Raw genomic sequence first — 22,259 nt, forward strand, 5'->3', positions numbered from 1 at the left:
CATGCATGGATGGATTGGTGAATTGCGGTTGTGTCCATACTAGGGATGCATGATATATTGATGTTGGCATCGGTATCGGCTGCTATTCGTCATTTTTTCTAGATTAATGTTTAGCCCTTATAATGCACTAAAGGCAGGCATCTGTCTATGACTATAAATATAAGTTTATTTTGGTTCTCTCGTGTTCTCAACAATAGGAAAGCATTCAATAAATATATGTTTGAGCTCATATTTAAAAAATATAAACCCTATTGAAAGCGTTCGGGTTTAATAGCTGTAGGTCCATCAGCCACTATCCTTAGAGTGTCCCCACCATCTTTTATCGCAAAGTTACACCCTTGTCTTAATGAACCAGTTTAAATTATTTTGTAAATTATATTTTTATTTATTCTGTCTGCAGTTTTTGTTTGTGTTAGAGAGGAAAAGCGTATCCTGGTCAGCCACTCCTTTGAGTGAAGTTCTGCTGCTTATTGTGAGTCACTTATACTTGATCAGCTCCCTCTGCAGTCAGATAGGCAGTGTGTGCTTTACTGCAGTGGTCCATCTATTATTTCATCCCAGGGAGAGTTGCAAATTGCTCCTCATTTAAATAAATGAGGGATTTTTCAAGCCCAAAGCAGTGGAGAGGGTGTAGGCTGGGGTAAGAATAACAAGTAAAAAAATGACAAGGGATGAAGAAAATGAGAAAATGAGTGGGTGGGATAAAAAGAGGGACAATGGCAGAGATGAAGAAGTTGCAGATCCTTGAGATGTAAAAAAAAAAAAAAAAGAGCTTCAATACTGAGAAGCTTGAAGGTTGCAGGAAGAAAATAACTTGAACATGGAAGGGGGTAGGGAGAGGAGTACTGGATGATGAGGCTGAGTGAAAGACCTGAATATGAGTTTTGGGTATTTCCCAGTTCCCATGGCAACGCACTTCGTTTCGCTGCTCTAATTTCCACCCTGAGAGGAGCCATGTTCCACATTACAGCTTTCTAAACACAGAGATACATGCAAACACACAAACTTTGAAACAGACTGTGTCGCTGGTTATTATTGATAAGTCTGCATATTTTACTGTAGAATAGAAACATCTTTATTGCCCCACAGTGGAGAAATTCAAAATATAAGTACACAGAAGGAAGATTACAGTTACACACAAGAATGAACAAAATGGAAAATATACAAATTCAATTGGTTAAGCTGTACAGAAGATAAACTAGATAAACTAATCTCAGTAAGAAAAAATATGCTGTGCAGGTAATAAGAATATCACATTTAGGCAAAAAAAAAAAAATTCAAAATAAAAAGAACAACAGCCAATTTATAGGATGATGGAACATATGTGCAGTAAGCATTAATATAGTAAAAACAACTACTCTAAATACACTTCTCCCTAAATAAATATTTACTCAATAACAAGAAAAATATTTACTTAGTACTCAGCCGATATTTACAGTATTTTCTACTATTTAACACAGCATGATACCTGTATGTAGTATGCTGAGTTGGAATCCAGGGGCTGCATCCTCCGAAAGCCATATTCGTTGGCCGATTATGTCATAGCGCAGGTCTGTTCAGATTGAAAGACTCATCGTTGTGTGGCCAACAAATGCATCCTTCTTTTTGCCCATTTTGTATCCTATGTAGCCTTGGGTATCCCGCGATTCATTGCGGATCCCGGCAAGCCGGCTGCTCCGTGATCACAGGAAAAAGGGAAATAGCACCAAACCGTGGTGAATATTGTAAGTGCAATTTATTATACCGTAATAAAAGTATGTGGATAGTTCTGTCGGAAATGTATGAAAACAGTTGTTTTAAATGGTTATTGAGTCAGATATGTGGCGGATAATGTTTGTGAAACTGGGTTTGGCTTACACTGACGCACAGATTCCATTATATCTGCAGTGGTGGACTATAAATCTGATATTCTCGATGAAGGTACTGCTACTGAAGCTCCTCAAAAATTTTATCAACACCCAGAAAAGTAGTGAGAAGTTCGGCATCCATTCTTTGCCTGTTTTGTGTGTCAACTGTCACAGTTGCTTGGCGACAGAGCGTACGGGTGATGAAAGCCGCAGAATGCTGTCCTTCCTATATTAATGGACCTCAAACGACCCACACCAGTTGTAGACCAGGACCTTAGAGGATACTGCCTCTGAAATCGAACACACCCATAGTCTGTGTTGTCTTTTAGCCCCTCCCAGTGCTTTTTAGTAAGAAAAAGATTATATCAGCTCTGTAGTGCCTTCCAAGGAGTCCATGTGCTTTCTGAGTGTCCTGACTCTTCTCTACTGTAAATTAATTTCTCACCTTGAAGTTTGTGATGATGCAGAACCTTTTGATAGCAGTTTCCTGCTTTTGTGGTACAGGTTTTTCCCTCTTTTCATCACTTTGCAATTTGATTTAAAGTGATAGTGGCTGCCTGCTCCTCTTTTGAGAAACCTCAGCCAACACTAGAGGAACGAGTTTTTAAAACCATCTGCCCTTCTTTCATTAGAATCTGATTTCTAATTAGGTGGGTGGAAAATGCAGCTTGTATTTCACAGCTAATAAAGCATTTTGAATGATATAAAACACATTTGATTAATCTGCCTCTTAATCTAAAATGAAAACTGTCAGCACCAAAGCTGAAAACACAGTATGCAGCCGTGTCTCTTCAAATAAATCATATTTGTTTTGTTGATTCAATGAATTCTACAGATGCAAATTCATTTAAAAACAGATGATTGTGATAAACAGCCCACATCTGTAGACAAGTGCTAATGTGCTCACTGCTAAGCTTGTTTTTGACATTTTATACAAAAACCCAGTTTGTAATTTATTGCAAACAGAGAGAGCTGAAAGGGCTTATGCCTTGTTGCTTTTAATTAATTATGAGCATGTAAATAATTGAACAGTTGGTGACTAGTCTGCTGTTTTAATAACTGTTCCAGGGACTTTGTTTTGGATGGTTTTATTATACCAAGGCTGCAGCTGTGAATTTGGACTCACAGACCTCATGAAAAGTAAGAACTAAGCATATACACTGTTGTATACTTTACACTTGGACTAGAGAATCTTCAGTTCTGAGCCATAACCCCTTGGGATATTTGATCGTTTTAAATCTATGTAGCATAGATTTAATGTTATCAAGCATTATTTTTTTCTCTTTTTCTCAAGTTTTGTTTAAAGTCCTGTTTAAGTTCTGCAAATCTGAGTTAAAACTTTCAATTTGTCATATCTCCATACGGAGCTACACTGACAGAATACATCCGTAAAACAAAAATATTACTGTAATTAATTCTTGGTCCTCTTATAGACAAGTGTACACAGTTAATTATCCGTTAATGTTGCTGAAAGGAAATGTTAGAGAAATTAAGTGTAAGCGAAAATTCTGGAATTCAATCTGAAACACTCTTATCAGCTTTACATGAACCACCTGCGATGTCCCTTGTTCAGCTCCAGCCAATCAACTTGGAGACACACCCTCTTAAAAGCAAAACATCTAGCAAGATACCCTTCATTTAGCTCCTGCACTGGAAAAAAATGAATTGTATTGATTCTCATCAAGTCATTTTTTTCTTAAAGTAAGTGCATTTTTTAATAAATTGAGGAGGTAAGTGTAAAACTTTGCCAATGGAATGAGACAATTTACACTTAAAATAAGAAAAAACTATTGCATTGTCTTATTTCAAAAGATATTATCTAATTATCTTATTTTAAGAGTAGAAATTCTCATTCCATTGGCAAATCATCTTATTTATCCACTCAAATGAAGGGTAAATACACATAATTTAAGAAATGTTGTAAATTATTTCTATATCGTTTTTGCAGTGGGGCCTAGCTTCTCTCTCCCGCATGCAAGCAAACATTCACCCAGATCCACCCCATCACCTCCATCATTCTCAGACTATTCTCAGTCCCACTCACCCTCTGGCTTATTCCACCAAAAGTGTCTGGCCCTGAGTGCCAAAGAACTTATTTCATTTATGTCTTTACCTGCTTCTGTCTCGTTGAACCCCAGTCGGCCTCTGCAGATGGTCGCTCACACTGAGCCTGGTTCTACTGGAGGTTTCTTCCTGTTAAAAGGGAGTTTTCCTCTCCACTCTCACTGGGATGCAGTTACTCCTCGCAATCAGTTGATTTTCCTTATATAGAAATATTTTAAAGAATGTGATTGTGTTACCGGTATAGATGAATTTAATCCTTTTCTAATTGCAGATTTTCTCTGTTTGAGTCTTTCCAGGCTATTTTGTTATTCTCGTTATCCGGTTAAGTGGCTGATTTACAGGGAATTTAAAACTCTCTTCCAGAAATATAATAACTTTAACACAGTGCTTTTAATTTTTTGCTGAACCATTAGAAAAAAGTGGCAAGCTGTCATTTTGTTTTGATTCATCTAAAGAAAATTTTGTTCCATCCATGCACAGATCTCTTCTATTAATTCAATGGTTCATAGTCCTCTGGTGACATCATGAGGCATACAGTAACTTTCATCTGCATAGACATGGTAACTTGTTGTTGTTTAGTATAATCCTAGTTATAGCGAGCATGTAAAGAAGGTAGTGATTAAGAGGGGCCCTAATATTGACTCTTGAGGAACCCCACATGTGATTTTTGTGGTCTCTGATGTAAAGAAACTGACTGAGACAAAAGTCCTTGTCCTTGAAGTAGGATTTAAACCTGGTAAGGGATGTACAGGAAGGGCGGACACATTTTTTTTTAGGTGCTGTAAAAGTTAGAATGATCAACATTGTCTAATCAATCCAAAAATACCAGGACTGTGGTTTTCCTTTATACAACTGTATTTACACCTTGATAAGTGCAGCGACAGTACTTCTGTGGGTATGGAAGCATGGCTGGAAGACATCAAAATGGTTGGTGATTGTTAGGAAGATATTTACCTTTTAAAGAACTTTTTTTTTTTTTTTTCAATAATCTTACTGAGGAAGCGGAGGTTTAAGATTTACATCCTAGATGGAGACTTTGTTGTAGTATTTTGGTCTTTGATGGTCTTTGAATGACCCATATGAAATGTCATTCATTTTTAGCATTTCTACTCAGCATGTTTTTCTGCCTTTGTTTTCTTTCTTTCTTTGTTTCTTTCCATTGCGAATGCATTTCCCATAATAATAAGTTTGAAAATTCTACAAAGTACAAAATAATTAGTTAAAATGTCTTTATTTCTCATCACAACAACGCCTAATATTAGAAGCAAGTGCAGCCTTTAAAAGCAGTCTGACAAAAAAAAAAATCACTCTCCTAATTAGGATACAACAAAACCAATCCACAAGACATTAATTTAGCCTTCAAAGGTAATGGCTTTTACTCTGCCTAGTTAGAACAAAAAAATAAAAAGTGCTGGCTGACATTTTCATTTAGAAGATAAATAATAATAAATAAAAAGGTGAGTGGAGGTGGCATAATGAATGACTGAAAATCATGGGCGACGCTACAGTCTGATTGTCTAAATTATTCTATTTTAAATGTAGACAAATGCACCAGTCTAAGTTCTTTATGGTGGGAGCCAAACCTTTGTTCCTTTGATATACATGTTTTTATCCTTTTTAAAAAAAATAAAAATAAAAATGCCTCCTTCCCAGCCAACACCATTTTTGCTGTTATTTGTGACACAATTTTTTATGTACTTAATTGTCCCTTTAATACTCAAAGCATTTTTTTTTTACACATTTTAAATGTTTTCTGCTTGTCTAACACATTTAACAGCTTTTGACCTCACATCTCAACTCCCTGCCATCTTCTTGGAATGCTAACCTACGAATCATATCACATTTTCTATGTTATCATCTATCATGCAGTTTTCACTGTATGATAGATGTTTTTCTACAACTGCTGTGAGTTCTCACAACCCATCAGAACTTATGGAGAGGAACAACTTCTGCTCTTGATCAAGATCAGATGAAAGTGCATTCTCACATTTAGGAATGCTGGCATATTTTTGTTAATTTAAAGGTCTAGATGTATCACAAAGCTTTAACTTTTGTTTTTTGGGTTTGAAACGTAGAGTGTGAGCCATTATTATGATATGCAACTTAAAAAAAAATAATTATTGTATTTATCTGGATAAGCAACTGTAAATGTCACAACTATGATTGAAAGTAACTCTCCCTGTCACATTTTAACTTATTTTATATATCTAGATGAGGTTTTAAGGAATGCACATTCCCACAACAAGGCACCACACATCGGTAGGCATGCACCTTTCTGCATAACACCATTGTTATGTCCTCCCATATTTCCCCTTTTTGTTTTGATCATTTTAACACAAAAACAACACATTCCCACAAGTCTGTAGATATAAAGGTGATGAGTGGCTCTAACCCTTGTAGTGCTTCCTAGAACAGGTTACGGACCTCTGTCTCCATGGACACCCACGGACATAGGCAGGCTAAGTGCGAAATAACTTTTTACTGTTTATTTTCTTTCTCGTCTCCCTAGGGGAGGCATGCCCCACACTTTTAAAAACCCTGTATTAAGAGACGGATAGGTTGTATCATGCTTTTTTTTTTAAGATAATCTAATTTTACTTTTAATAACCATGATTAATTTGGCGTAATTGACTTTTAAACTGTTCCTTTTCTTTTTGAAGAAAAGAAATTGGTCAACATTATAACATATTCATTGAGAAGGGACCAATTACTCCAGAATAATCTCACAAACTGACCTCACATTCCTTTGAGGGGGAATTTGATAAAGTTTAATGTGTTCAAGGTTGCGCAAATGTATTGTGATGTCCCTCAAATGTCACTTGATGCATATTTTAAAGATACAAAGCTTGTAGGTCCTATATACGTAAGTCAAAATGATGGGTGAGGCAAATGCATCCTATCACAAACTTTAGAGGAGAATGATAGATGAGTTTGGCTTAAGAGAACAATGTTTCTCTGACCGTATTGTGTGGAGTTTGTTGGAGAGTGTATTTGTGTTTTGGGATAATTTTTCAGGAGCTGTACTTGACTCTTCAGTAACAGGCAAAAGGACTCTGAATACTTCAGCATACCAAGAGATTTTGTTCAACTTTATACTAGGGTACTCAGTAGTGTATTTCACCAGCACGGGCCACCACACAAAAATTTCTTTCCACTATGCTCACAAAAACTAAGTGTAGTGGCCCAGAATTCAGCTTAACTATATTAATATTCCTCCTTCAGGTTTCTGTCTAGCACATTTCAGCACAGCTGCTGGTTACTCTGAAAGCTGTCAACATAACAATGAATTTGGGCCAATACATTTAATTTCAATGAGCATTACGCAGCAGATACAGTATTTTCACATCACGTCCTCCTTATTTGTCCATATATATGTAAGAAAAGCACAAAATGAACATAAATTAAAGGAAGCAGGATTTTGCTCAGTTTTTTCTGAAGACGTTTTGATTCCTATCCAAGAGTCTTTTTCAATTTTGTCAGCAATCTGTTGTTGGAGCACTGATTTGTTTAAGAATCATGGAGGTCCATCCTCCTAAGCACATTCCAAGTCAGAAGCAAATCAATTCAGATCAAATCAATTCAGATGCACGTGTACAGCTGAATCTTGCCCAGAGTTACTGGCTCTCCTATGGTGTGCCATGCGTTTGTGTAGTTGTTAGGTTTCTCCAATATAGGAGGCTGTAGAGTCTCGCTGCAATGGATCTCATAATCAGTGTGACTCAGCTTAGGTTTGTGTTCTGTCTTAAGTTTTTAAATTCACCAGTATGTCACTTTAGAGAATATCCTTCTGAGCTTCTCAGAAACTCCTGACACATAAAGAGTGACAATGTTTTTTGCATCTCTCTGTTTTCTGCTCCCTCTTAGATGCAGTGTTGTTCTTCCTGTTTTTTTTTTTCTTTTGTCTGACTTTACTAATGCCCGGTTGGGATAACCACACACTTAAAGGGATTTCCTAAAATGTGTGTGTTCTTTTTATTTCTCCTCTGTACTTGGGGGTATATATATTATCAGCCCTACAACTCAGACTTCTGATAACAGAAAATTTGTGTTCCAGTGAGTGATATGAATCGGATCTAGGTATGACTCTGTATGTTTAGGTTTCCATTAAACCTATGAATATGATATTACTAGTTAAAATGCAAGTTTAGGCAGGTGAGTTAATAATTTTGGCAATATAGTGCATGCAATCAGGGGGGGTGCAAATGTAGGGAGGGTTTGCTGGGTTGAGAAAACCAAGCAGGAGACTAGAGGTCTTAAGATTTACTACCACTGCAGGGCCGGCAGAGTCCATGGGGAGCTGATGTGATTGCAGTGATTTGGTTTTGGGTTGCAGTGTGGTTAATGGAGTAGTAGCGATTAGATTAACAGAGACTGCTGGGCAATTAAGTGTTTCTAATTGAACTAGTGGGACGTCCATGTGTGTTTTTCTGTGTGTTTGTGTCTTTAGGTATTGTATGGAGTAGATGGGCCATGATTCTGCCAGGTTTTATTGCTGTTGTGGGTACTTCATGCTTACAAGCCCATGGAATCATTGCCTCATAAATTGTATGCACACAGAACAGCTGTCTTTACTGTGTGAGAGCCTCATGTTCATTCATGCAGCTCAATGCTGCAGCACTGCCATTGCTTCATGGCAGCAATTTAAGTTAATGGCAGGTGATAAAAAGCAATCCAAGAGATAAACAGTCATTATAGTACATGCTGGTAAAACCAGTTTGATGGTCACCAACACACAGGTGCATGCACTTGTGTTGAATACCCAGAGTGTGCATAGGTATAACTCTGTCCCAATTTGATATTTTAATAACTTACTAACAGCAATAGCGCTTCCAAAAGCAATTAAAGAGATTAAAAACAGAAAGACTGCCCCCTGGGTCTGCCTTCTAAAATAAAACTGGGTTTTTCCTGTTTGGAATATACAGTAATAGGGATAAACCACAAGCAGTACAATAATGACCCAGGAGTACAAGATTAAACATTGGTGAAGTGCAAAATGAAGTGCAAAATGGAAAAAATGAACATTAAAATATGACTGAGCAGCAATTAAAAGAACTGAAATTAACATTTTGGTGCTAATTTAGAAAAATGGGTAGAGAATAGAGATAAATACTTTGCGCCTGATCTTCAGAAGGTTTGTGCTTCTTAAAATATATACCAGTACAAGTGTGTTTTTGTGCAGAGCAGATCTTCAAGGAAGGTGAAAAGTAATTGGAGTTTGCAGCTCTGTGGAGACTGTGTGCAAACTATTTTTTGCATGACGATTCACAACAATTCATCAGTGGAGGATATGCAAATGTAAATATTTACCACTTACATGTGATTTTTCAGAATCTATTATGAAACTACAGTCACAGTTCTTGTGTCTTTTTTAGTACTGAACTTCTAGTGAAAACGCACATGCAAACATTTCTGCAGTTATTTTGGCCACAAAGAAAGTATTGGATCCAGCAGAAGGAAGTAAATATCTCTTCCTCCTTTACAAATTTTTTAAAGATTAGACCCTACTTTTTAAGAGTTTAAGATAAATGAAAATTTAATGAATGAATGAGTAAATTATTACTTTATTTCGGTTTAAAAACAAAAAATAAAAGAAATATTTTTTACAAAAGAATCCATCACACAACAACTGAAAAGGGAATAGGCTTAAGCCCCAAGGCTTATTTTTGCCGATCCTGTAACATCATAACAATAATTCACAATAAAACATTGGTACTAATACATACGGTAATTACAAAACACATAACTTCAAATTTCATTGTAACCTTTTTTAATTTTAGATTTTAAAGTATTCTTGAAAACTAATATAAAGTTACACATCTTTATTTTGTTGTTTAGTCCATTCCATAATTTTGCACCCAAAACTGTACTTGAGATTAGTTCTGGATTTTTAAGTTTCAAACATTACTAACCCCCTTAATTTATAAATCGCCTGCCTTAGCTTAAACATTTTTTTTAATACAAACAGGGAGTGTCTTATTTACCCCTCGTAATATAATTTCCAATGTTTTTAAATATGCAATGTCTCTTTTCTGCAGTTTAATTATTGGATCTAAATTAGTTTTATATAAATTTCCCCAATTTTCAGCACAGTATGTCATATAAGGCATCACAAGTGAGAAGTACAGCAAATGAAGACAGTTTTTATTCAATAAATCTCTAGTTTTGTAAAGAATAGATATAGACTTGGATAATTTCTGTATTACATAATTTATGTGAAGCTTCCAACAAACTTTATCATCTATTACTACTCCCCAAAAAAATAGTTTCATAGACTCTTTCAATTTCAACGTTGTTTTAATTCAGTTTTACCTCAGGGTTAGTCCTTTTATCACCAAATAACATAAATTTAGTTTTACTTTCATTTAACGATAGCTTATTTAAAGCAAACCATTTAACTTCATCAGTTCTATTTCTACAGTTATTAACAACTCCTTTACGTTCCCTACAGAACAAAATAAATTAGTGTCATCTGCAAACATAACATATTTTAATGTATGTCTTGCTGTACAAATATCATTTATATAGAGTATAAATATCTTTGGTCCCAACACTGAGCCCTGTGTAAACTCCGCAGAGTACATGTTTAAGATGAGATATAATATAATCAATGCTCACATTTTCTAGCCCATTATTTAAGTAACTTCTTAACCAAACTTGTGTTATACCTCTTATACCATACCGTTCACATTTCTGTAGAAGAGTGATTGATCGTATCAAATGCTTTAAGCAAATCAATAAACACACCTACTCCAAACTGCTTATTATCTACAACTGTTGCAATGCTTTCTACAAATTCCATCACTGCTAATGATTTATGATCACCTTATTCAATACACTCCAGAACCTTCTTGCGGCAAGACAGCATTGCTACCCACTGCACAATTGAGCAGCCCACATTTAAAAACACTTTCATATAAATTAATATTTATCTGTTTAAATATTGCTAAATAAATGTCCTTTAACATGAATTTCTCTATCACGTGTGAAGTTATGAACCTTTAATGAACAAAGAGTTATGTCACCAATTTCTCATTTTGTTATGCACAAATTGATGCTGTAGAGAAGGGAAAGATGTACAGTATGTACTGTCTAATTTCTTATGTTAAACCTAAATGTTACAGGCTTCCTAGTAGTTAAAAGTTATACATTGTTTCTTAAAAAGTGTTTTTTAATAATTCTGTTCCTTCAGTCTTTGAGGGATTATTAAGATTAAGTGTATAAATAAATAGTGCATAGATTTCTAAATTGATCTGTGGTTTTGGATTTTGCTTTGACTTGAAAAAAACACGAGACTAAACTATTTTAAAGTTACAGATGTTGGATAGAATGTTTATATATTCCTGATATGTTTGCACATTCCATTCACTTCACATCCGACACAATATCAACATCAGAAATCGGAAGTTCCTTATTGATCAATACATTATATTGATTTGAAACCTCATCTGATATTTTAGAAAGGAAAAGGCCTCATTTGTTGTTGAATTTTTGAATTTTTCTTTCCACCCAACAAATGTATGCTAATCTGTGTTCATTTATCATCTACACCTCCCCCCAAAATACTTGAAAGTTGTGGGTATGGGTAGTTTCTCAAGGTTCTGTACTGTCACTCTAGGTCTCTACAATCTCCATAAACTAAATGCAAAGTAGTAGGAAAGTTTCAAAATACTCTAATGAATTAGGTGGTGCAATAAAAGGCAACTTTCAAGCAAAGAGAGGAAGAGTAATTGCATTCATTTAAAATTTACAGATCAGCATGAACTGTCCTTGTTTTTCCTGTTTTGCAGTCCTTGCTGCTGATTCGCCAGGAGATGGTGGTGTCACAGAAGAAGCTCGGAGAGTTTTGTGAGGCTCTTAAGCAGTATCTGAAGAATGTCTCTGCTCAGAGAGACTGCTTTCAGTAAGTCTCATTAATGCTTCACATTTTTACAACTGTTGTGCTGCACAGAGAGAGCTGCTGTAACCCTGTTTAAATAATTAATGTGCTCCATTTTAAGAGTCAAAACCTCAAGCTAGTCCTCACTTTACATAGTAAGATCTCACATATTTCCTCCATAGGTGTGTGGTTGCTTAATTTTTAGTAGTACTCTGCATTCACGTACATACACCAAGACTTCAAGGTAGATTTACGTTTCAGCTGTGAGTCCCTGGATGTTGAAATCATTTGAAAATAATGTTCAATGCATACAGTAAAATAGCTTCTATACGGTCTGAAATAAGGATTCTGTAACTATTAGAAAACTTCTGCATCTCCCACTCAGATACAGCTCAAGAATACTGGGAAACACTAATATCCAGAGAGATTTCCCCAAACCCCAAACGTAATATGCTGCATGAATTACCAAGAGTCTTATTCAGTTCTTGCCCTTGGTAAAATGTTAGAGCTTCTGGGTTTGCGATAAAAAATGTTATATTACATATTCAGCCACCATCCCTCTACCCGAGTTAAAAGGTAGAGGGACTGCAGAAGAAACACATGGAAGCCGTTTGTGTTTTGATGACTACAAAAACACTGAAAGATTAAATGAACAGGAGTATATTCTAAGATTAATAAGCTCCAACCATTTTTTTTAAAACACAAGCTCCTTTCATCTTGTATGAAAGAAGGAAACAGTTAGACTATGTTTAAAATGTGGCAGCTTGGTTTTAAGGTTTTTATGTTTAACTTGAAATCGGAAGAATGAGCATTTAAAATGAAATTCTAATAACTGGTTTGAGAGAGGACACAACTGTATCAGAGTTTTTCATTTCCATTCATTTGTTATGAAAGTTCTTAAAGGGATATCTTTTGAAGGAGGACAATACAAAGATGGCACTAGTAAACCAAACCAATGTAAATGATCATTGAGATGTTAATTTTTAAACTACTTCCACTGTTGGTTCTTTGAGAGCAGTGGCTGACTTCAATGTCTAAGCTCAAAAAATAATATATGATCTGATTCTACCAGTTTTGTACATCTAAATACCCCCATCTTTTCTATGCGTGGAATTTTTCAGGCTCAGTTCAGCTAGGCTGATGGATAGCCTCAATGCACATTGATTCAAATCTTCTTAAGGTTAATGGTCTGGGGTATGGTTGAATACATATACTTTGAATATACCTTATCATAGCTCTGGGAATATGTCTGGGAAGGTGACATTTACCCCAATCTCGAGCCCTTTGCAGCCTCTTAAATGTTTTCCTTCCTCCTTAACGCTATCTATCATTACCTCTGACCAGCTTTCTTGAAGGTACGGTGGAAAATATTCCCACAGGATGATGTGGAGGTATTATGTTTTCAGCCATGTTATTTTTCCACCATACCGCTTTCTTTTTGTTTTGTTTTGTATTCCTTGGGCTGATAGTTAACCCTTTACAGTTCAAAATACCGTTTTTGGCAGCTTGTGCACCTCTTGCAAAGGGAGTCCTCCCCGTCCCTCAGTAAGGTCTAGAAGCAAAACATTTCTGTTCAGCCAATCAAAAAATATATTACTACATGGCAGTAAATTTGACAAATCAGATAAGAGCTTGAATGCAACAAACTCTGGTATGTTACCTTATATAAAATAAGTTTAAAAAAAAAAGTTCAGTAAAAAAGTTAATAAGGTAAGTTAAAAAGTTAATAAACTAAGTTAGAAATTAAAGAATTTAATTTCATGTATCATCATTAGTTTTCTGATTTCACGTTGTAACAAAAACATGTTTATTTCAGTCTGTAAATGTTTTTCATGAGTTTCTTACTCACTTTTTGTTTTTGTTTCTCACCATTTTAGGGCCAGTAAGTGGTTCTAGTGATTACACTGACCTGGGTTTTTGCCATTAAAAAAATTTTTTGTTTTAAATGTAAAAAAAACAACAACAAGGTTTTGTCCTGCCCTCCAATAACACTTAGATTTTCAAATTACAGACCACTGAGGGCCTTATAAAGGGCTAATTTGGATGGCCACAGATAGGTCTGGAAAGGTCTCCCTTTAGCCAGAAATCTTAAGGCAGTTGGTTCCTATAGAGTTTATTAAGGGTTACTATAGCAACAGAGGAGAAATGAACATGCATGCCACACTTTTAATAAAGAAATTAATAAACACATGGCAACTTTACCATACTCAACAACAATACTTTGCACTATTGTATCACATTCCAACACGAAGTACAAATACTTCGTTACCACTTAAGTACAGTTATTAAGTATCTATACTTTACTCAATTACTTACTTTTCTTCCTACTTCTGACTTCTACTCATTACATTTTTACACAAGTATCTGTACTTTCTATTCCTTAAATTTTTAAATGAAACGTTACTCATTACTCTTGGCTTTGGTTTAATGTCTACAAATATTTATTTCATGTCATGTGCGCCATCCATTGCAGATCATTGAATCATATAACGCAAACATTCATTGGTTAGCTTAAGGAAATCATCGGAAGTGAGCAGGTGTTCTTCAAACTGCAAACGTGATTTGTCTATGCCATGCTACAATGTCAGATTCAGAAAAAGATGAAAGGTCAGACACAGGCGAGAGCGTATCGGGAGACGGAGACCAACAAGACCTCCCTCATCCTTGGATCTATCTCAAAGAGTTTTTTTAAAGGTTACTTTATACTTTTATACTTTAAAGGCATACTATGCAACATTTTTCAGTTAATTAATGTTTTCCATAACGTTTTGGATGATTAAATGAGTCATTTCAGGTCGAACCAGGTTTTCTCGGCCGCCCTGGTGGTCTGTACGGGAAATACCATACTTGCAATTGCAGGAGCCCTCGGCCCGCACCCACAGGCTCAGAAGTCTCGTGCATCGCGAGAGTCGGTCTTGCTTTACGGCGAGAACTTGGCTAACTACAATCTTTGTTATTTAGACACATGCATAACAAATAATGTATGAAAACATGCTAAATTTTCAAACTCGAAAATTGGAACAAAATAGTCACTTACCGTAGTAGACATGGTGATTCGTTGCGTTCGCCTGTCTGCTAAGCTCAAAACAACCGCGCCTGGCTTGACGGAGAAACCAGGAGAACAGCTGAGCATATTTACAACAGTGCACTTTTACTTTCGCCCTCTGGGGGGAGCCTCGCTGGAAAATCAACACCGGTTGCATAGTATACCTTTAAGTAGTTTTTGGAGCACATCATTTTTCACTTTTACTTGAGTAAAGAGGTCAAGTTGATACTTCAACTTTTACCAGAGTGTTTTTAAACTGTAGTATCTATAATTCTACTTAAGTAACAAATGTGTGTACTTTTGATACCACTGCATTCCAATGTCAAGGTTGTGATAAATGCTTTTTGCAGAGGTATTTACAACAGCCAAGGAGCCACAATGATGTTCTTGGCATCTTCTCTTGTAACTTGGTTATAAAGAGATTAGATAGTTGCTGGAAATCCCCCAGTTTCAGTTTCTTAACCCGACATATAAATTAAGAAAAAAAAAATGTTTCATGATATTTTGTATTATAAATTTAATTAATATTTCTACTCTAAAACTTTTTTTTTTACACATAAATTGTAAATTTTATGTTAAAGAAGCCCTATGCTATATAACTTTATTATGTATAACACAGCTCTGTGAAGCTTAAAATTAGAAATACATAAAAGTTTTATAGATTCATGAAGAAAAATAAATGACAGGTCTGAGGACTTCAATTGTTTAGTTTCTTGTGCCTTTTAGGTTTGTGCTCTACTCTATTAGATACAATTTTTCTGTCCCTCCTACTCAACTCCAAGGATGTCTGCTGTCAATATACAGCACAGACACACACGAAACAACAGCATTCAATTAAGTGTTGCTGTTTTTGGCTTTCAGCAGGCTTAAGTGGGGAATTTACTAAGAGGATTTGTTAGCAGAGGAAGGTTATTACTTGTAAATATGTTTTTCAATCCTGCTTTTTTTATTTTATAAGTGTATGGTAAAAGATTTTTTTCCCTCTCTGCTATTCCAACTCATTATCTTTTAATGCACACATGTGATTACATTTACAACACTTTATTAAACCCTCAAGTAGAGCTTATGATGCACAGCTTATTACTTCCGAGGCCTCTAGTGTCCAGTTCCCCTACTGCCCTCTATAGTAAAAAAGTAGAGCTGTGGTGAGGTAGAGATGTGGTAGTTATAGAATAGATACATTGACAAGACAAAACATTGCTTCATAACAATGCAAAATTTAAGAAATATCTTAGATTAAATGTTTTATTTTTATTGCCAAAGTGTATCAATTATTTGAATCCCCTGTTTATAACTGCCCATATCAGTGGGATGTATTCAGTCTGGGGAAAGTACATCATTTCCTGATTAATCATTGATATATGGTTATTAATAGCATAAATTAGCTAATTAATTCAGTGTTACCCAGTTTTGCTTTAACCTAGAGAACAGATACTTTGATGCATCAGGGATTTTGATAAGTTTGATTTAAATCATTTAACAGAGGTCAAAAAGTTCAAACCAGGTCACAATATTATACCATTTTCTTTTATATATATATATATATATATATATATATATATATTATTTTATGCAAACAATTTTATACACCATTCAGTATCATTCAATAAAGATTTATAATTTCATAAAATTTTATATAATACAGTTATATTTGGTGACAATTCAGTGCACTCAGTGCTAAAATAAAATGTATTTAAGAGCCCTTACTGTGCAATCCAAATCATTTTTAAAAAACTTGTCCAGTATTGACTTTTGAAAAAGGAATTAGCTTCCACAATCACTTTTTGGGCTATTTGTAAGTCAAAGGTGAGCATTTAGCTGCAACGAAAGATTATTAGTATTAACCTTTTTAGTAATAGCTGTCCTGTGTATTTTTACTGGCTGGGAAACCTGTCAGCACCTTTAGATGGTTTTAGATCAATTTTACTGATCTGAATGAGCAGGTGATTAGATTGCTGCACCCTAAATGCACAAGGGAGCATTATCACAGGTCCTTCCCCCCAGCAGCTGTAAGACTCTATAAACACCACTGTTCCCAACAATCTCAATAAGTTGTCACATTCATGCTCGTTTTGCACAGTTTCTACCTTAGTCAGTTAAATAACATGCTGCTGTCATTTTGCACATCTCTGCTGTTGCTGCGATTTTAAAATATCAATTACTGTAAAAATGTGCATAGCTGAATATTGGTTATTAATTCTCCAGTTGCACAGTTTTATAGAGTATTTTATTGTTCATCGTTTTAGTCTTCATTTTCATGTTATTCTTATCCATTTTTCTAAGGTCCACATTTGTGTGACCATTTTTTTCCATAATCTTCTTGTTGCAGTAAACACCACAATTTCCCTATTGTAGGGCAATAAAGGGATTTTCTATTCTATTCTAATAGTGAAGGTCGTGATTTTTTAATCAGCTTTGGAAAAAATTTAAAAATGTTTCCATCTTGTAAATTTTTTCCATCCTGTCCATCAATTTCTGCCCTTCCATCCATCTATAATCATTACAACAATTTTTATCTGCATGTTTATACATCCATCCTCTTTTGATTCCTATCCATCATCTAAGCTTTGATCAATCCTTTGTAGTAGACTTCTTGATCATTCATTTATTTTTTATAGTGTTGCATCGATGCCATTTTTTGGCCCAGATACCAATATCCGATACCGGGCTGTGCAGTATCGGCCGATACCAATAAGATACTGATACCATCTCTTTAATATTGATGTGTGTGTTTATATATGAAGAACTGCATACTACGGTACTTGGATGTAAAATAATTGCCATCATGGCTTTGTTAAGCTGCTGCCTACCTTTGTGAAGCAGGAAAAAGACGAATACAAAGTGAATCCAGTAGAACTTTTTATTGTCTACCTGGAATGGGTGACAATAGTTGAATAAACTTATGACTCTCAAAATGGTACAGTTCAACAAAACAGATGCAGTTACTATTCAACCTTACAGTCTGATTAATATACAAATCTGATTCCATACCCTATTTTGCAGCACAGTAGCGACCCATTTAAACAAAACTGAAAAAGTGCAAGCCCTGTTGAGGCCACTATAGAGACATTTACATAACAATCCATTTTATTTCATTACTCTGTTTCAAATCCATTTCTTTTGGCACAAAACATATTAGAAGTCCACAGGATCCTTGTGTAGTTACTGTATTTAAGCACCACCGGAGCCTGCAGCTATTTCAATGTGATTTCTCCAAATATGAATGGGTTTTATCCTCATTATGATCATTTACTCTTTTTTGAATAAGTTTTTCTGGCAGAGCAAATCTGATTTTAAATATTCTCATAAAGCTGTGGTCCTGTTTCTCCCAGCAGTTGCTAAAAGCATCACTTCATGGTTAAACTCACTCTATTCAAAGCACTGGAAATAGATGCAATGATTACTTTCAGCGCCTTGTTTGACTCTTGCTTCAACACTTCTGTGCTCCTCTGGAGGCAATAATGCAGCATGTTGTTTATTACTGTGAAATAAACACTGTGAAACGCTTGAGTGAAATCCAATACCGATTTCTGTTCGTACTCTTCAGATTTATACTTGTTATTTATGGGTTAAAGTCTCCGCTTCTAGATGGGATTTTTTTTTTATGCTTTCCATGATTATTTTCTAGGATGTCTTGTTTTATTGTAGCATCTGCATTATTTGCTAGGTATTTTCTTCTGTTTATTTTCAGCTCATCCTCTCTGGTTCACTTTTATTAATGCAGTTCTCCTGAATAGTCAAACACATTTGAGTATCCATCTCTTCATTTACTGGTTCTTTCCCTCTCCTCCAGTGTGACTGCAGTCCGCCTGCCAGATGGGTTGTCCTTCGTCGTCTATGAGTTCTGGGATGGAGAGGAAGAATGGAAAAGGTGAGAGTGGAAGTAAACCCAAATAAAATATTTCCCTTCAGATGGTAAATCTAGCTTGTGTTTTAAACAGGAGGTTGTTTCGAAGCAGCCCCTTGCCATGGTATTTGTGTCTAACTTTAATGGGTTTTATTTGATAAACCATAACAGCACAAGGCTGGGAATAAGGGAAATGCTTTAATTTAAAATTGAAAGATTTAAATAAAACCAAGAGCAACACATTGTGAGTGAATTGTATCCATCTATGTTTTAAATGAAGTATTAATCCAGTTATTCTGTTTTACAACTGAAATGAAGAACATTAGTGAGGGAACAGTAACAGGATGATTGAGAACCAGAGATAAAACTGTGAAGCAGACAGTTTTAAGAGTGTCATATAACTGGAATTTGTGTAATCAGATTTTTCTAGATCACACTCTAAAAAGAAAAGGCAGCGCCAAATTCAATGGATTGTTTTAATTTAGAACAAGTAATTAAATAAAATTTGCCCAATTTTATTTATTTAAAGCTATAGAGGACAATCTTTTATTTCCGGTGGGTCATTTAAATAAGTGGTCCTTCTAATTGTCAATCATTCTGGGGATATGTTTATGTAAGGCCGTCCTACATGCTTGTCCCCATTAGCTTTCTTTTTCTGCGCATGCGCACTTTCAGCCGCAAATGTGTGGTGAGCTACGGTTTCAGACAGTCATTGAAGCTCACCTTTCTCACCACGGTTCTTTGAAAATGGCAGAGAGTCGTAAGAGAAAAAGTGTCTACGTGTATGAGAAAAAAGAAAGGCCTCAGAAGAGACAGATATATCCCAGAATGCATTACGCAGAGAGCTCTCCTCACAAAACATTATGGGATTTGCTGTCACAGCGGCCCGCTGTCGCTACCCGAAAGTGCGGACTAATAACAAAGATGGTGCAGGCACTGCGCGGTGGAGGAGGAGTTACGTGACCAACGGAGCAAATAGCAGTGATCATCTGTCCAAATGCTCAGTTAACAGAGTTTGCTATAAAGTTCACTATAAAGTCCCTGCTGTATGTGGACACATTAAGCTTGTATGAACTATGAGAAGAGCACATTTTAAGCAGGGCGTTCTTGAGGAGAAATGGGCCCCTTCATGCTCTTGCACACGCTTTTTTTTAAGTGGAGAGGGTGGGTCTTTTAAAACAATACCTTTAAATTCAATTTATAAACTTGATTGAGTTGATTCAATTAATTGTTACCAATTCAAGCAATTTATTTAAGTTGGAGCTGCATTTTGTTTTTAAAGTGTACAAGAAAAACATTTTTTTTTTAACATTCCTCTGTTCCACCATTAATACACCATTACCACTATAAAACATGGTGATGACAGAATCATGCAGTCAGTATGCTTCTCTTTTGCTAAATATGATTCCACAAAGTATGGATTCAGGTGGCTGAATGTAAAGCAGGCCATTTTCTTTAGAATTATTTTTTCTAAAATAATTTTTTAAAGTATAATCTCTGTCTATTTTCCAAACATGCTTTAGGTTCTGTCGGTCTATCACATAAAATCTAATATTTGTTTCGGTTCTGTAGTTTTTTTTTTATTTTAACAAATTGTGATGAGGTTTGTGAGTTATGCAAACCTTAGCAAGGCACAGTATGCCAAAGAGTATTTTACTTGCAGCAGAAGGTAATGGAACTGATCTCAGTTTGAAGAATCATGGAAATATTGTCAAATATGAGTTAGCAGAGTATTGGGCCAATTAGGGCCAATATATACCCTAACTCATCTAAATCAGTAGGGATAAAAAAAACATCTGTAAATAAGGGGGGGCTGTGTTGGTATTGAAGGTCAACAGTGAGTAAATACATTCATATTGTTTGTTGGAGTACATTTGAGTCAGCACTCATCTGAAAAGATGTTTGAGCCAAGCAAGCTATTTCTTCCTGAAGCACTGTTTTCCTTATTGATTGGTAAACAGCAAATGAAGAAAGCATTCACTTTTCATCCATTAATGTCCTGAGTCCATTGGACAAGTTTCCCCTCCCACATTTAATTAGCATCCCTATGCCGCGTTAGACATTGTGATTTAGTGATGGTCGGGGCGAAGAGAAGCTGCTGATGCAGCTGATCTGGATTTCTGCTCGGCTGCATCTCCCTGGCATTAATATTTCAGGTCTTACAGTAAAGTCTAAGAGCCATGCTAAGCCAGTTGACGACATGCATCGTTCAGAGTGGAGTGAGTTTATAGGAGTGTGTGTGTGTGTGTGTCTCACCTTTTCCTCTGACTTCAGGCACCTTCAGTCAGCTCCCAACAAAGCCTTTCAGCATGTGAAGGTGGACACACTGTGCCAGCCTGAGGCCATCTCCTCTGTAGCGGTGCCAGGTTAGTAAAATGGCAATTAATCAGATAGAAATTACCTTTATGATCTTGACTTTTACTCTAGAAATAGTCCGTTAATTCAGTCTTACTCTGCCCTTCGATTGAAAGGTAACACATCCATCATTTTAACAAAGGATAAAGGGACTGAAAGTGTTTGACTTGATGCAGAGCTGCACAATGGTTTAGGCTCAACCATGAGGCTCAATGGTTTTAAAGCAATCCTACAAAAAGCTGAGTATTAGCAAGCTTCTCAGCTATAGTTGTGATCTTCTGAGGCTCCATACTGACTAAAAGTCTTGAGTCTAGTATTTCTACATATTTTTTGGGGGAGGAATCACTTTATTTTATTGTTTAAAGCAATCTTTATTAATGGGTCTTTACACAATGGAAATATTTCAGTTTTTGTTTCTTTTAGTTTTGTAATTTTTTTTTTTTTTTTCAGTTTGAAACTATAAGAATGTAAAAGTTCTCTCAAAGTTTCTTCTGTTTCTTTCCTTAAAAAAATTTTTAAATCACACTATTGTTTTCATAGTAAATACATAAAGTATGCTATTGTATGTATCCAATGCAAACTGGCCCCTGGGAAAAAAATATTTTCCTTTTTTTTATTAACCTTTTTTTGCTTAATCAATCATAGTTGAAATCAAATATTACATACATTGTATAAAAAGAATGAATACTTTTTTCTTTCTTATTTTTTGATTTACTGTGTTAAGTCACTTACATTTTATTCAAGCTACACCTAAAGGGTCTCTCACCCCCTCCCCAAAATATGTTTTTCTTGCTAAGTAACTATCTTGATGCTTTATAGCAGTGGTCTCCAACCCTGGTCCTCAAGATCTACTGTCCTACAGATTTTAGATGCATCCCTGCTTCAACACAGCTGAATCAAATGAATGGCTTGAAAAAGTAATCAATCATTTGATTCAGCTGTGTTGAAGCAGGGATGCATCTAAAATCTGTAGGACAATAGATCTTGAAGACCAGGGTTGGAGACCACTGCTTTATAGTGCTATCTACATGTCCCTTGTACTATTTAGAGAAGTTGATGCCCATTTATTACAATTCTGCTTTTATTGAAATGAAAATATTCAGGTATTAAACAGCTTCTGGTGAACCGATGATATGCTGTTTTTTTGAAACTGAGAAACTGGCAGAGAAACTATTTCTGTTGGATCTTTAACCTCTTTGTTACCAACGGGCCATTATTTTTGCT

At 35.6% G+C, this 22,259-nt stretch overlaps 1 protein-coding gene across 2 annotated transcripts in view; it reads left to right on the top strand.

Moving 5' to 3' along the window:
- The window catches only part of necab2 (N-terminal EF-hand calcium binding protein 2), a 154,126-nt gene that overhangs the window by 130,752 nt on the left and 1,115 nt on the right, over window positions 1–22,259 (top strand). For both annotated transcript variants that reach the window (XM_015371140.1, XM_015371141.1), the window contains 3 exons: window positions 11,699–11,811; window positions 18,627–18,704; window positions 20,955–21,046. In XM_015371140.1, coding sequence (XP_015226626.1) covers window positions 11,699–11,811; window positions 18,627–18,704; window positions 20,955–21,046 — 283 coding nt within the window. The remainder of the gene's footprint in view (window positions 1–11,698; window positions 11,812–18,626; window positions 18,705–20,954; window positions 21,047–22,259) is intronic.

The sequence above is a fragment of the Cyprinodon variegatus genome, unplaced genomic scaffold (genome assembly GCF_000732505.1).
Source record: "Cyprinodon variegatus isolate N-32 unplaced genomic scaffold, C_variegatus-1.0 Scaffold54, whole genome shotgun sequence".
Classification (NCBI taxonomy): Eukaryota; Metazoa; Chordata; class Actinopteri; order Cyprinodontiformes; family Cyprinodontidae; genus Cyprinodon; species Cyprinodon variegatus.